This window comes from Leptinotarsa decemlineata, unplaced genomic scaffold (assembly GCF_025532065.1).
Source record: "Leptinotarsa decemlineata unplaced genomic scaffold, Ldec_3_MD MMD2_tig00026330_RagTag_RagTag, whole genome shotgun sequence".
NCBI lineage: Eukaryota > Metazoa > Arthropoda > Insecta > Coleoptera > Chrysomelidae > Leptinotarsa > Leptinotarsa decemlineata.
In genome coordinates, this window is record NW_027412690.1 from 3,273,464 (window position 1) to 3,287,761 (window position 14,298).

General features: G+C 31.2%; 1 protein-coding gene across 4 annotated transcripts; it reads right to left on the bottom strand.

Moving 5' to 3' along the window:
* Positions 1-1,068: 1,068 nt before the first annotated feature.
* Gpdh1 (Glycerol-3-phosphate dehydrogenase 1) lies at positions 1,069-12,831 on the bottom strand. Of its 4 annotated transcripts, XR_012467403.1 has the most exons (8): positions 12,618-12,830; positions 12,260-12,437; positions 10,560-10,700; positions 9,477-9,731; positions 9,082-9,419; positions 8,448-8,540; positions 6,034-6,118; positions 2,404-2,630 (listed from the first exon to the last, which is right to left on the bottom strand). XR_012467403.1 is itself a non-coding variant. In XM_023161212.2 (7 exons), the coding sequence occupies exons 1-7, from the start codon at positions 12,674-12,676 to the stop codon at positions 1,309-1,311; spliced, it is 1,086 nt and encodes a 361-aa protein (XP_023016980.1). In that variant the 5' UTR covers positions 12,677-12,828; the 3' UTR covers positions 1,069-1,308. The 4 variants fall into 4 exon arrangements, 3 of the variants coding, with proteins under 3 accessions (XP_023016980.1, XP_074039253.1, XP_074039254.1); XM_023161212.2 differs by lacking the exons at positions 2,404-2,630; positions 6,034-6,118 and adding an exon at positions 1,069-1,330 and having other exon boundaries at positions 12,618-12,828; XM_074183152.1 differs by lacking the exon at positions 6,034-6,118 and having other exon boundaries at positions 12,618-12,831.
* Between the last annotated feature and the right edge of the window lie 1,467 nt (positions 12,832-14,298).

Sequence of the window (14,298 nt, forward strand, 5' to 3'; positions counted from 1 at the left end):
ATGATGTCTAGTTCCTTCTTGAGACCTTCCTTCGTATTACAGAGCTCAAAAGCACGGTCTAATAGAGTCTTGATGATTCCTCTTTTTGTCGATTGATGGTGGTTGGATTCGTGGTTCAGATACTGTCCCGTATGAGTGGGTTTTCGGTATACAGATGTTTTCCACTTAGTGTCGGTCCTCTTCACCAAACCTTTTAGTTGTTTCAGGGATTTCAAATCATTTTATATAGTAGACAATGAAAGTCCGAACTAGTAAAAATTGTTATTTAATGTGAGTTGGATAATATAGTACTTTTTAGAACTCAAAATATAAAAGATCTCGGTATCACTTTTGATTGTGTTTCATCATTGAAATCTTATATACATACATAACAAATAAAACATTAAACACTTCAGATGATTCCATAATATTACGTACCTCTATTAGGTAGATATTATATATCTGCACTTGTCTCATGATCTGTGCATAGAGTTTGTACAATAAATAAATAATCTCGACATAGGTAACGCATCTATCAATGAAATAATCACCAACCAGATATCAACACCAACCAAATATATTTCGAAAGGCACATCAGGCACAGGCACATCAATATGCAAACCAGTCTGAGGTCCAATTGTAACCCAAATTCTACTCCCAGCATTTGAAATTCAGTATTACTTTTCAATTTACATCAAGAATTCCAACTATGGGTTTTCCGACATGTGCTAGAGATCACACGTACAGAAGAAAGGCATTGTTAATCTTCGGTTAGCTCTAGTTTCGACTTCTAAGGGTTGTCATTCGTAAGAGGGCGGTACCTGGCTAACATTAACACATTTTAACATATAAGGTAAGGACTGAAAGTGACCCTTGAGGAATGCCTTTATTATAATGCACTCATCAGATTTGATACTCCCATTCAAATGAGTCTATAAATTTGCTCATAAATAATTGTATAAATGAAGACTGAATTTGTTATTTATCTTTGTGAAATCAATAACGTGCTGGCACTGAGAAATACATTATGTGGATATTTTTTCAACACAACAGAAAAGGACAGTCTCAATATTTTTCATGAAGTAAACATTGAATAAACAGTTATTTATTTGCCCTCATTACTTACAACTAATCAACAATATCTCTAAAACAAGAGATTTACTATTCTTTTGAACTATATCTTCGAAAGAAGCACAGTGACAGTTCAATTTTAACATTCTTCGGCATATAGTTTACCTATAAAGTTCAAGAAAGATTAATACAAACTTGTATGTATGGATTAACTCCGAAGTTTTTCAAAGTAGCTTCTTGTCAAAACCACTTGGAATTTTAGCTGATACTTTGTTTCACCCTGAAACACAAAGATAACTAAAGCAACTGTAAATGTTGTGTTGCCAAAATTTTTGTTCATTTCAATTTCCCAAAAATCAAAAAGTTTAAAAGTAAAACATGTGAAACATTGGCCCAAACCTAATTTTGTCACTAAAAAGAAAAGGGTAGTGTACATTTTTACTGAAGATTTTATTTTAAAATTTAAAAAAAATCCAATTCTGAAATTACTTTCACTTTTGTTGATATTTCGATGGATAGGATTGGAACTTCTAGTGTGAAATGAATCTAATGAAGAAAGTGTTTCCACACACCAGAAATAAAGTATTTTTTAGTGCTTGTGGTTTTCCTAAACACTATTAGATAATCATAAATGAATCAGTTTTAGTCATCTCCTGATGATGCTATCTTGTTTAGCAAAACATGAGTGTGGAAAAAGTAATCTCCTTCTGATTCGTAGGAAAAGTACTGTTAAACAAGTTGAAATATCATTTTTAGAAGCTTTCATAAGATTTCTGTCCTATTTTACAATTTTTTATTTTATAAAAATAAAAAATTATAACTCACCTTTCTGCATCCTTTCTTTTTCACCCCATTTTCTATTTTCAATCTTTTGAAAAATCATATAAGAACAAAGCGCCTTTTTTATTTGATTTACATTAAAACTTATTTTTTCAGAATATAAAAAATTTTAACGGAATAAATTCACGTTAATGTCGCCATGTCCAAGAATTTCTGTCAATTGTTTTAATGCAAAATTCGGCTTGGAATTTTTGGATCTTTTTTTATCGACCTTCTTTGGGTATTTTTACATTCTACGATAAAAAAAAATATTAAAATTGATAGACGAATGACAAGTTACTGATGAATAGAACATTTTTTCTTTGTGGAAAATACTTTCGGTTTACGGAGTAAACTAAAAAGTTTGTCCTTTCTACACGTATATAAAGTAATCCATTACAATTTTCATAGTTCGGAAGGTAAGAATACTCAAAGAAGGTCGATAAAAACTGATTTTTCTCCACAAAAATGACTTTTGTTCATGAGGAATATTATGGCACCCACAATAATAAGAAACAGTAAATGAGTCAAAAGTAACTGTTACTATTAGTTTATTTCACACCAAAACATAATTTATAAAATAAAATCACAGAATTTGCATGCAATATCAATACTTCTTTATGCACACCAAAATAAACCAATGACAGTGTAAATGAAAATATGAATAAGCATTAGTCGATGGGGCGAATGGCTGTTATTAAAGTTTGCTATTTCTGCGGTGACTAGATGTACTCAAATTGAATCGGTCTAATTTAGAATCCCTAAAACAAAATTGACTTAGTTGAAAACTCATTAAAATATATATATAAAGTAATAGTTAACGTTGAATTCTAATATAGAAGAATCATCAAATTGGATTGTCTGCACGGTAAAACAGTGGGAGATTGAAAGGACCCTGATAAAACACCAAAAGTAGAAAACAGCTCTTGTTTCAAAAATAAATGAGGAACACCAAAAATTATTACTTCTCTAATTAGTTCAAATATTGGCACTTCTTCACATTTAAATCTGGGTATGTAGTTTTATATTACTGACATCAGATTCTCGCCTGATATTTCAATAATATTCATCAGTCATCAAATAATAATCTACTGTAATCTGAACTGTTTCCTAAATAAGTAATAGGTAGGTAATGGGTAAAAATTAAAATTCAACTCTGTTCTAAATAATAAAATCTTATAATATCTATGTACTTTTCATCTGTAAATATTTGCAGTATTTCATATTTTCAACATATCTAATGTCAGTATTCCGAATTGCTATCATTTTAAAATGGCGTCGTTCTATAAAATAATTTGGTATCAATAGCAAGAGTTTTTAACGTATTTTAACTTATATGTTACCCCAAATAAAACTGGTATGGTATTGCGGCAGAGTCAGACTACTTTTGAATCTATATATTCCTATAAAAATGAAGATAGGATTTCTCACGTATTGTTTGTATACAAATTATCTGTCGGAATGTTTTGGCTGAGAAGCTTCTTTCATCGATTATAAAGGCTGAATTTCGAATGCTAGTGATTTGAGTGTACATAAACATAGTGCTCCACTTGAATCAACGGATTCTAATCATCAATAACCTTTTCCTGTTTTTAGCAAGAACAAAATTGAAGCATTAGGTTACGTGGGTCTTAGTCTAAAACGAAAATCTTTTCTTAATTTTTTTTTCCAATGACCAATATTACCCGACGTTTTTAGGTATACAGTTATTAGGACGCTACTCAAATAAAACTGGCAAATTATACTTCATTACACGACCTCCAAAATAAATGTTAGCTGGTTCTTCTTAAATGCTGCAGTTTATTATTGGCGACAGCAAATATATATTAGCGAAAGCAATTTGATTTTATAAGTTATTTTATTGTTTTGAAATTGTAATAAATATACCATACTATGAAATAGTTGGGAAATTATCATTAAAGTGACAATATGGTAATGAAAACAAAATTGTGTTTGAAAGCATTCCAATAAAATTGTTTCATTAAAGCTACAGGAAGCAGTTATAAAATAATTTTGAAATAGTTTTATAAAGAACATAAAAACCTCACAGAAAAGTGCTATAAAACTGGTACAAATCAATTTACTTTCCTAGGAGAATATGTATAAAAATCGATTGTAAAAACGTTTCTGTGATAATTTCGTGACTATTTTATAACGGATTTTTAATTTCATTTTATAATAAACGTTTCTATGACAAATTTATAAAACACTTCTATTGCTTATAACTGTATTATGTTCACCGCTCGTCTAATATAATCACTTAGCATTTTGGAAGTAATAATTATAAAATACCAACAAAATAAAACTGTTGCAGCACCATGAAATTTTGCTAGTTGGGCGCTCAGGGATTGTTGAATGACGTCAACGGCGATCCAGATTTGCTTAAATAGGTTATAACTGGCGACGAATCATGGGTATACATACAGACAACATATTTATATCATAACCAATAATGCATTCATAGTCCAGCGTAGCACCACTATTGAGGCCTAAGGCTGGTCTAAGCAGCGCAATTTCTTTGAATATGGGTTCTGGTTTCAACTGATATATCTTAATAAAATAGATGTAACAGTCATGTTGATGCGATATCAACATATTGGGAATAGCAACACAAATACAAATACTTTATTTATTTCACTACATCATGTTACGCCATTACATTGATAGCAGAGTAATGAAACGAAAGGATGAATAATGCATTCTATGAAAGTTATGAAAGATGACAGTACACAGACAATCGAAACTTCAACAGTTTGAAATTAAGAATAAGTAAGGAAACGGGAGATGAATGAAATGAAAAAAAAAGCACAAGAAAGTAAGATAATTCTTCGAAATTGGCATGTTGAAATTCTTCAAGGGAATAGATACAGTATTTGAGGAGGTGTTGCCTTATTTTATTTTTTGAATTTAGTCAAAGTAAGACTTTTCACCAGTTGAGATTCACAGATTGAGATTCAATGTATTTTTTGAGATGAAATTTTGAAGCGGGGATTTATTAAAAGCAATAAAGCAGTAACCTTTTTTGATACCCAATAAATTCAGCCTGCCACATAATTAGATGATGGGGAATATTATTTAAGTTCTAATAAATTAGAAAAGAAATAATTATGCCACATCAAATACAAGAGTCATGAAGATTATGGTTTATTATCCTTCGAGGATATATAATAATATGATTACATAAAGATGATGACATATCCCCTTACGAAAACGCTTTCCATGGATCGATACAAGATTCACACCACAAATATCGATGATAAATGTGGTTCCCAAAGGTAATTCGCAGCAAAAACAAACTTCAACATCAATAGCCGAACGAGATTTGTCTGCTGTCTTTCTCTGCCGCTTTCACTGCAAGACAACTAGTTGAAATTGGAGACATCTAATTTCAAGACAACAGTTTGACTTTGGGAGCCTCGTTTCTAGTCGATATTCTTGGATTAAATCTTCTGTCGATCCCAGAGGCTCTTGGGAAAAAGTTCAGCCTGGGGCTAGTCTTACACTTACATTTATATATGCTCTACATATCTTTATGAAAAGGATTTATTGTAGTTGTTTTCTTTCTTCCTTTCTTTAGAAGTTCCTCACATTTTCTGTTTTGTTATGAGGGTATTTTAAAATTATTTTTCATCATCGAATAATAATCTGAGTTGAATATTTTTTTATTTATACCTATGTTATTTTATAAGAAACCAGATACTCTGCCAATAATGACTATATTTCACCTCCTTATGAAGCCAATTAGGTTGGTGAAAAGCAGCATATCTAGAAGAGTGTTGTAGTCTTCATGTTCGGAAATAATTTTTGTGGTAGATTCGTCTTCAGTTATAAGAAAAGACATTCAGGGTCAACTTCTGAAAGCAATTTGGCCAGTAAATACCCACGAGAAATAAAATAGTTTTAGATGCTTCTAGTACGGAAAACAACAGTAGTTTGGTAAACATGAAACCAATATAGTCCAACTTAATCCTGTAAGCTAGTAATCAACTCAAATTTATAATTTATGTCGCAATATATGAATTTTGGCATTAATCCTCCGATTTATCTGATAGTTGTTATCTGAATTAAACAAATAACCAAAAACATTCGACTGGAATTGCTCAGCTGACTTCATCACCTCCTTATCTCTAATGATAGTCCTTTGAGAGAAATATGAAATATTACCTAATTTCTTCGAATTTATCAAAGACGATTCAGGATTAAGGAGCGGGTAAAGATTTACTGGAAAGTTATATGTTTGGGAATGTATCTGGAAAAGAACCAAAATGTTATTTTTTTCATAAACAGAGGTGTTTTATTGTATACACAACTAGTTATTTACAATAACGAAATCCAATAATAAAATGAAACTTAACAAAAAAAATATCGACATTATTGCATATAGCATGGTTTAATATATATATATATATATATATATATATATATATATATATATATATATATATATATATATATATATTGTTATAACGGTACAGTATAATTAACAACATTAATAACAAAAATAATTTTTATTTGTGCCAATGAACAATAAAAAGAAAGAAACAGATACAAAGCATCCATGGCAAACAATAAACAATTGGAGTACTTCACAATTGACTGGTATTACCCTTGAGAGATTGAGCAGGTCACAAAATAATCAATTATCTCAATAATGAATGAAGGTTGTACTTGTTCCAATTTAATTATTTAATACTGAATAATATTGTAGTAACAAAATTGTTTAATAATAGGAAAATTTCTCAATGGTGCCGACCTAGATTTTTTCATGTGGAACCTCACAAACACAAATTCGACAAATTTTACTCTAATTCAATAGAACATTTCACAACAACAATTTCGAATTAACCAGGTTTATAATTTTCAAATTTCATAGTTTTTATTTCTACATTTCCTATTTCTAATTCAACTATTTATTGATAATTTATTTTTGTTATATAAGTTTCTTTACTTGATTAATTTACTTCAGTTAGATTGCATTTCCCTAACATAAGTTGTAAGTGTTTCTTGAGAAAAATGAAGATTATTATTACTAATGACAATTTTTATGGTAATATAATGTACTACCCAACTTCCATTAACTTCATTTGATATTTACTGAAAAATGCCGTTAGCCATAGATCATTCCATAAACGGAAAATCTTATCTTAGTTCATCTGAGACATTTCATTTTTCTGTTGTCTGGTGGCGACTTCTCTTGTCTGAATATGAAACCACTAGGTCTCAAAATCAAAAGAAAAGCTACGAGATAAAACAACTTTATATTCAGAAAATAGAGGTCACCAAACAATAGGAATGCAAAATGTTAAAGGAAATTGCCAAAAGGGTTTCAAGTACAGAATAATCTATTACATTTAATACTGAAGTAAAACATTAGAATATTTTAAATGATTGTAATGTAAATGACAGCTAATCAATGGTAGCAGATTGATCGACATAACCCAAAAAAAAATAGATAGGTCTTTGTATTCCTATAATTTGAAAGTTATGAACCTATAAAAATTATTATCAATATTACATGACTTTCAATCCGTTGAATTCATTATTGAAAGAGAGCAAAAATGATCGAATTTGAGTTTCAATGGTTCCACATGAAAAAATTTGGGTTGATATTTTGCATCTAGGGTAGGGTTGCATCTAGGGTATATATTGGACGAATATATTGGACAATATTATATTGTATAACCTAATTGATCATCCAGGGGTCACTTTGAGGAAAAGTTAATTTCAGAAAAATCATCTTTTCTTATCTCTCAAGGTTTAATTATATCAAACGAACAAACAACAGACAAAATTATCGTGAACTTGTGTATACAAAATTTTATTTCACGACCTTCGACTTCATTTCAAATTTAGTTGAAGTTCAATCACGTTAAACAGAGGTGATTTCAAAAGTAGATGTACAAGTTGCACATTTTTTCAGTGCAATTTTATTACATAAAAATTACTTAAAAAAATATTCATCTATGGATGGTTTGATTTCATTTTCTAAAGAATAATCCAAAAGAATTACCATTAATTCAAAGCAGATCACTATTTCTTACGTACTATTATTATTATTTTCCAAAGAAAAAAACTAGCTGTTAGGTATATGTGATTTATATAACCAAATAGGAAAAACAAAATTTTTAATCTTTTCTAAGATTTCTAACATTGTAACTAAATAAATGCTGAAGTTCAGTAAACTTTGTAGAGTAATTAATTAAATATTGAAATGTGGCACCACTGAATATTTTGATTGTTGTTGAGGTAGATGCATTAAAATTATAAAATGCATGAAAAATTATTTCAATTTCAAATGTAACTGAATAATAATCGAAATTTAGAAAATGCCAAGTAATTCGATGAAATTTCCAACAATGCGTATGAACTAGGGATCACATTTTTAATAAAAATATCAACTATAACAATTTGGTAATAATTTCAAGGCCTACCAAAGTAGTTGCAATGGTATATTTAAAAAAAATTCGTCCCAAATTAAAACCCCTAGGAAAGGAATTGTTGGAAGTGGTAGTGAGATTATTAGTCACCCAATATTCAAAGTCAAAAACTCAAAAACAAAAACAAATTGGCACACTTACATGTGCTCAGGGTGTTGCCTGATGCAATCGATGAAATCCAGGGGTTTCAGTTGGCCTGTGCAGATTTTGTGGATGGCAGTGAAGAGAGGAAATCTAGAAAAAAAAAAACGTTTTGTTAAAAATGAAAATTCAATTTTTAAAATATTCAACTCTGTTTTCCACTTTTATTTTCAACTCTTCAGGCGAGTTTTAGATTATTCAAATCAAGTACGAAAAAATATTTTTCATAATTAGAGTTCGCACTAGGAGAACAGAAAATATGTTCCAATACAATAAAATATGTAACACCTTTTAATGGATTGGTTTCTAGCAGATGCATTCTACAAAAATACTGCTATGGTATCGAAGAGTTCTCATCTGATGAAGCTGTCTTTTTTACAATGTGTTGTAGTATTGATTCATGAGATAATAACTTCCATGCAATTTTTTTCTCGTCCAAACTTTTGGTTTTATATATATATACATATTTCAATGATTTTAAACAATATATCTGTATAAGTTTAAAGTGATTTTAATGTATGTAAGTATGACAGTGCTTTTCATCAATTTAAATCAACTCTGAGGAGATGCTTTTGGTCTTTCCAGTGGATCAGTTTTTGGAAAAATATTCATCTAACATTCTAAATAAACTCACCTGTCTTCCATATCCTTGTTCTTTAACATATAATTAACCTCTTCCGCTGTGAAAGGTCCCTGCAATTTTTGCCCATTCAGCATCTCATCTTCTAATTCCTTGATGGACTTTCCTGTTTTGACGAACGCCTCACTAACTTTGCGGTTTCGTCCACCGTAGCAAGTGGTTATGAGATCGGCAACACCACAGCTCTCGAAGAAGGTAGCGAGTTTACCGCCTGGATAGAAAACATCGACAAACTTTACCATCTCCATAAGACCTAAACGAATTACAGCAGCCTTGGTGTTGTCACCGAGCCCGAGACCATCTACGAAGCCGGCACCACAAGCTACAATGTTCTAGGGAAAAAACTTCTATAGTATTACAAGTACTGTGAGTAAGACCAATTTTCCTACCTTCAGAGCACCGCAAACTTCTACCGTATCCTCATCATCAACCACTACAACTCTGAAGTAATTGGTCTGAATGATGTCTCTCAACAGAGGTCCGACTGTGACGTCTTTACAACCTATCGTTGTTTCGCAGAACTTTTCGTCCGCTACTTCACCTGCTAAATTGGCACCCATCAAAACGGAACATGGAATTTTCAGGTGGCGGGTTATGATGTGCGAAATAAGGTCGATTCCACCACCTTCAGCACGATCAAAACCCTAAAAGAATTCAGTGTTATTTGTAATACCGTTAATGAAATTGTTTTTTTTTTCGAATTAAATATAAACATAAAACATCATTCAGTGGCTTAACCAACGTCTATGAGAATTGCCCAAGGATTGACTGCAGAAGTAAACAATATGAGAATAATCAGAATAAAATGCACCATTTTTGATACTTCTTGATAAGAAAAAGACAATAGCGCCAAAAGGGCGCTACCAACTTTCTTTTTATGAAATGGGGTATTGTGACATCTTGAATGATAAGTATTTTGATTCTCTATTTGAAATCAAATCAGTCATGTTACGAAATATACTGCAGCTCTGTATCATACACTTCACATATTATCTTCTCAAAAACATCTACAGGCGTCATATCAGGTGATCTTATAGGTCATTCTAAGGAACCATATTTGCCTGCCTATCAGTTTGGATAATTGGCAAACCCAAATGAGTTTTCAACTGAAGTTTAAGATGAGATACCTCTTCATTACGACAGACTGATTCGAAAGTGACTAGGTGACAGTATTCCAAACCTTTCCATAGGTAAAAGTTTTCCTTTAAAACGGACTTCTAGATCACCTGATATGACGCTTTTAGATTTTTTGTGGAATTCTCAAGTTTACGTTACGCAATCACAGTATATTTCATAGCTCATAAATTGAATAAGAGGTGCTTCCAACGAATATCACACAATTTTTAATCATTTCAACTGATTTTTCAGGGAAATTTTGTAACCAAATTCATCATAAAAACCGTAATTTTTACTTGGTTACAAGGCAGATTTATCAAAGCATAACAGAAAAATAAACAAATTTATCTACTTACTTTTATCAATGATAAAGCAATGGCAGTTGGTTTTATTTTACCCAAGAGAGTTGAACACAGCGTCCTGATGAATTGATGGGGTACCACGAAAATCAAAACATCAGCCTCTTTTGCTGCTTCTACTACGTCTGGTATGGCAACCTAGAGGTTTTATACAGTTTCTCAATTAGACAATATATTTACTTGAGCTGACACATCTTTAAAAATTAGGATTCATGTGGAACTTCAATAAGCACAACTGTAGTAAAATTGTTTCTCTAATCCCACACCTCCCCTAACATTCTTCAACAATAACATAATTGTTACAGTCTCTTCTTCACAAGTGTTACTTCAACACAGTTGCATTATCTCTTGCATCGAGAATAATATTACAGTTTTGGCGTATGGAAAGTGTTTTTGTTGGAATCATTATTACCTTTTAATAAATAACAAAGTATTTCAATATGAAAAATCTTAATTACAGTCTGGGTTGTAACATTCACAAACAAATTGAATATTATTGTCAATTTCTTTGGTACTTATGATTTTATTCACAGGAATTAGGTCATCACAATCATTTAATGATTTCAATGCCATAATTTCCCACTTGACAGTGAAGAAATTATCTAATCAAAGGTAAAAGTTGTATTTTGAACAATCATGTTTGAAAACCATTCCAATTACATAGAATTATTTCAATGAAGAAAGGTATTTATCTTTTGAACAGGTGAAGGTCATAGGAAATCAGACAAACAACTGAGAAAGATTTAAAATGTAAAATTATACAAAGTTACTGACTTGAACTATTATTTTTATATTGGAGTATTTAGAAAGTGAAACCAGTTTTACAGCAGCAATGATTACAGCTGAAAGGTTATTTATATATGCAATATTCTTGAACAATGTTATTGAAAATTTCTGTTTATAATTTTGGCAGCAAATATTCAACTATCTAGAAATTTTCTATTTTTGAGCCAGGAAAAGACATGTGTTCTATTTGAATTGGCAAAAATAAGTACTTGCCACATAATGAATAGTGGGGACACTGGGAATATCTGACACACAAGAATAATTGACCCAATACATTTTCCCCAATTTAGAGAGTTTCAAAGTGATTTTGACAAACAAGTAATTTTCTCTACTCACTTGATGATAAAGAGGAAAAATGCTAGTTATGCTTTCAGGTATAGACAAGCTTATTAAAGTGCAAAGTGATTTTTTCTGTGTACAATTTTTGTAAATCATACTTTAACAGTAGGGTTGAGATATTTTCAATACATCAATGCATTAGGAAAATATAAGGCATTAATTTCATATGTTGAGACTGAACAACCATAAACTTTCCTTAAGCTGATAAACGTTCTGGAATTAATGTTAACTTAATGAGTATATAGTTATCAGTGTAAAAGCTATTTCACTGATAAGGAAATTGACTGATATATTATGTACAGAACATAACTTTATATTGCAGCAATAATAACACAATAACAGCACATCTAAGCATTTTATAATCCTTTATTTAGACTAGTTATATAATTTATAAGCCTGCCTTTGACCTTTGCATTTTCTCTTGAGATGTATTTGTTAATTCAGCAAAAATTCAAATAAGGAACAACTTGCCTAATGAATGTACAACCTTGAGAAAGCACTGGCAGTTGAAATTACAAAAACCAGTTATGTACTGATTCTTTTCTTTTCAAAAATAATGGGACTATACTCACTACATTAGCTGGTAGTTTATGGCCTGGCAGGTATTTAACATTTTCATGAGTTTCATTGATTATTTCTGTGAGTTTCTTCCCATTGATGATCTCCTCATAAACATACATGGTGACCCTGTCATCAAGGTGCTTTTGTTGGAGGGCATTGTTCCCCACGATTTTTGCGATGGCAGATCCCCTAAAACACGATTCTTAGATATTTCGCATTTCCTGAATCAGTTCATTACTATCAAAACTACAGCGTATATATCCAAGGTTAAAGTTATCTAATTCAACTAAAAATAATAGTAAGGTTAGAACAACTAGACAAGGCGGTTTATGAATGAAAAACAGGAAAATTTCTACGAAATCTAGTTACCAATTGCCGCTGCCGACGATACACACTTTTTTTGGATTCGTGCAACCCTTTATTGACATTTCGACTTTGATATGTGAGGAAATTGATCGAAAACAAACAACGGGCGACCGCTGCACAAAGCCAACCAAATCAAACTGATTTTGATTATTTTGAATGGAGAAAACCGAGCCTACCGAGAAAGAGCGGAGAGGGAAAATCGCTATCACTAAAGTGCAATGTTTACATAATCCGAAACGCTTGATAACATTATTACTGTTATTACGCAGAATGGATAAACTATATCTAAGCATGGGGTCAAACTATGGTTAAAACACGTTTTTTCGTTATATAACCAAATATCGTACCTATATATAATATTCGATTGAGATGGAAGATGGAAGTAATGGACGGAATTTGATAGAAACAGCTCTATTTGAAGCACAATCTAGGTATGGGATAACTCTGTGGTTGGAGTAAAGTAGGAATAAGAATCTGAAAAAAAATCAAATCAATTGGTTCTTGCTATAAAACTTATAGTCTCTCAAGGAAATAATTATTTAAACAATACACTGAGTATTACTGGAGTTTTTTCCCAACACCAAATCGTTATTTTTACACCTCGACACGTGTTTCGATCACCAAGTGATCATCTTCAAGAGGAAGATAAAACTGTTTTATTTTCTTGAAGATGATCACTTGGTGATCATCTTCAAGAGGAAGATAAGAAATAAAACAGTTTTATCTATTCCTCTTGAAGATGATCACTTGGTGATCGAAACACGTGTCGAGGTGTAAAAATAACGATTTGGTGTTGGGAAAAAAACTCCAGTAATATTCATTACTACACCAAAGGTTCCAAACAGTATATCACAAATACACTGAGAATGAAAATGCAAAATCATCAGTAAAAATCGAGTAAATTGATCTATTAAAATATACTACATTTTTGAATGAAGTTTTGTTTTCCGCATGTGCAAATGAAAAGGCGTTTAGACAATTTAATACACCTTTTGAAACTTTTATTTTCAAGCTACCAGGTTCATTGAAAGAACTGAAAATGAGAAAATGATAAATTTCTTATGAAAACTTTTTCATTCAAACTACTAGTATTTTATATTTGCCCGCCAAACATTTTGATTTTAATCTAGCTCTCAATTTGCCTAAAATTGTATCACAAACAACAAAATATTCGAACAATCATTTTACCGCCCTGAAATTTAGTTTAATTCAATTGCACTAATGTTGAAATTTTATAGATTCAAACCGCTATATTACCTACATGTTTTTATTCCCACTGATCTTATTCGAGATCTGTCATTTCCGCCAAAAGTTATTTGCTCTCTTTGCCTCATCAGAATACATCTAGTAGATGATATAACGAATAACTTCTGGTGGGAATTACTTAATCTGGGTGACAACAATACACAACTCATTTCATAAACTACACTTTACGATTTCAACAGTGATTTGAAATCACTGTTGAAGAAGCTACTGTGTTTGCGAAACATGTGATATATTTCTCAAATAAAGTTTGTGGAGATCAAATCGTAAGGTGTAGTTTATGAAATTACTATGGATCTTCATCAAGTAACGGCCGGGCCGAATCAAACAGAAAAAACACAACTAGTAACAGTACCATACTAAGTAAACACTGGTTTTTCTAATGGAAAACGCTACGAAACTCAAGAGTTCTGTGGTTCCA

Excerpts from the sequence above, each read along its gene's own strand:
- Gpdh1 (XM_074183152.1), bottom strand. The coding sequence starts at position 12,676 with ATGTCAATAAAGGGTTGCACGAATCCAAAAAAAGTGTGTATCGTCGGC. Across the intron at positions 9,420-9,476 it reads AAGTTTGCGGTGCTCTGAAG|AACATTGTAGCTTGTGGTGC; the intron begins GTAGGAAAATTG and ends TTTTTTCCCTAG. Across the intron at positions 8,541-9,081 it reads AACAAGGATATGGAAGACAG|ATTTCCTCTCTTCACTGCCA; the intron begins GTGAGTTTATTT and ends TTTTTTTTCTAG.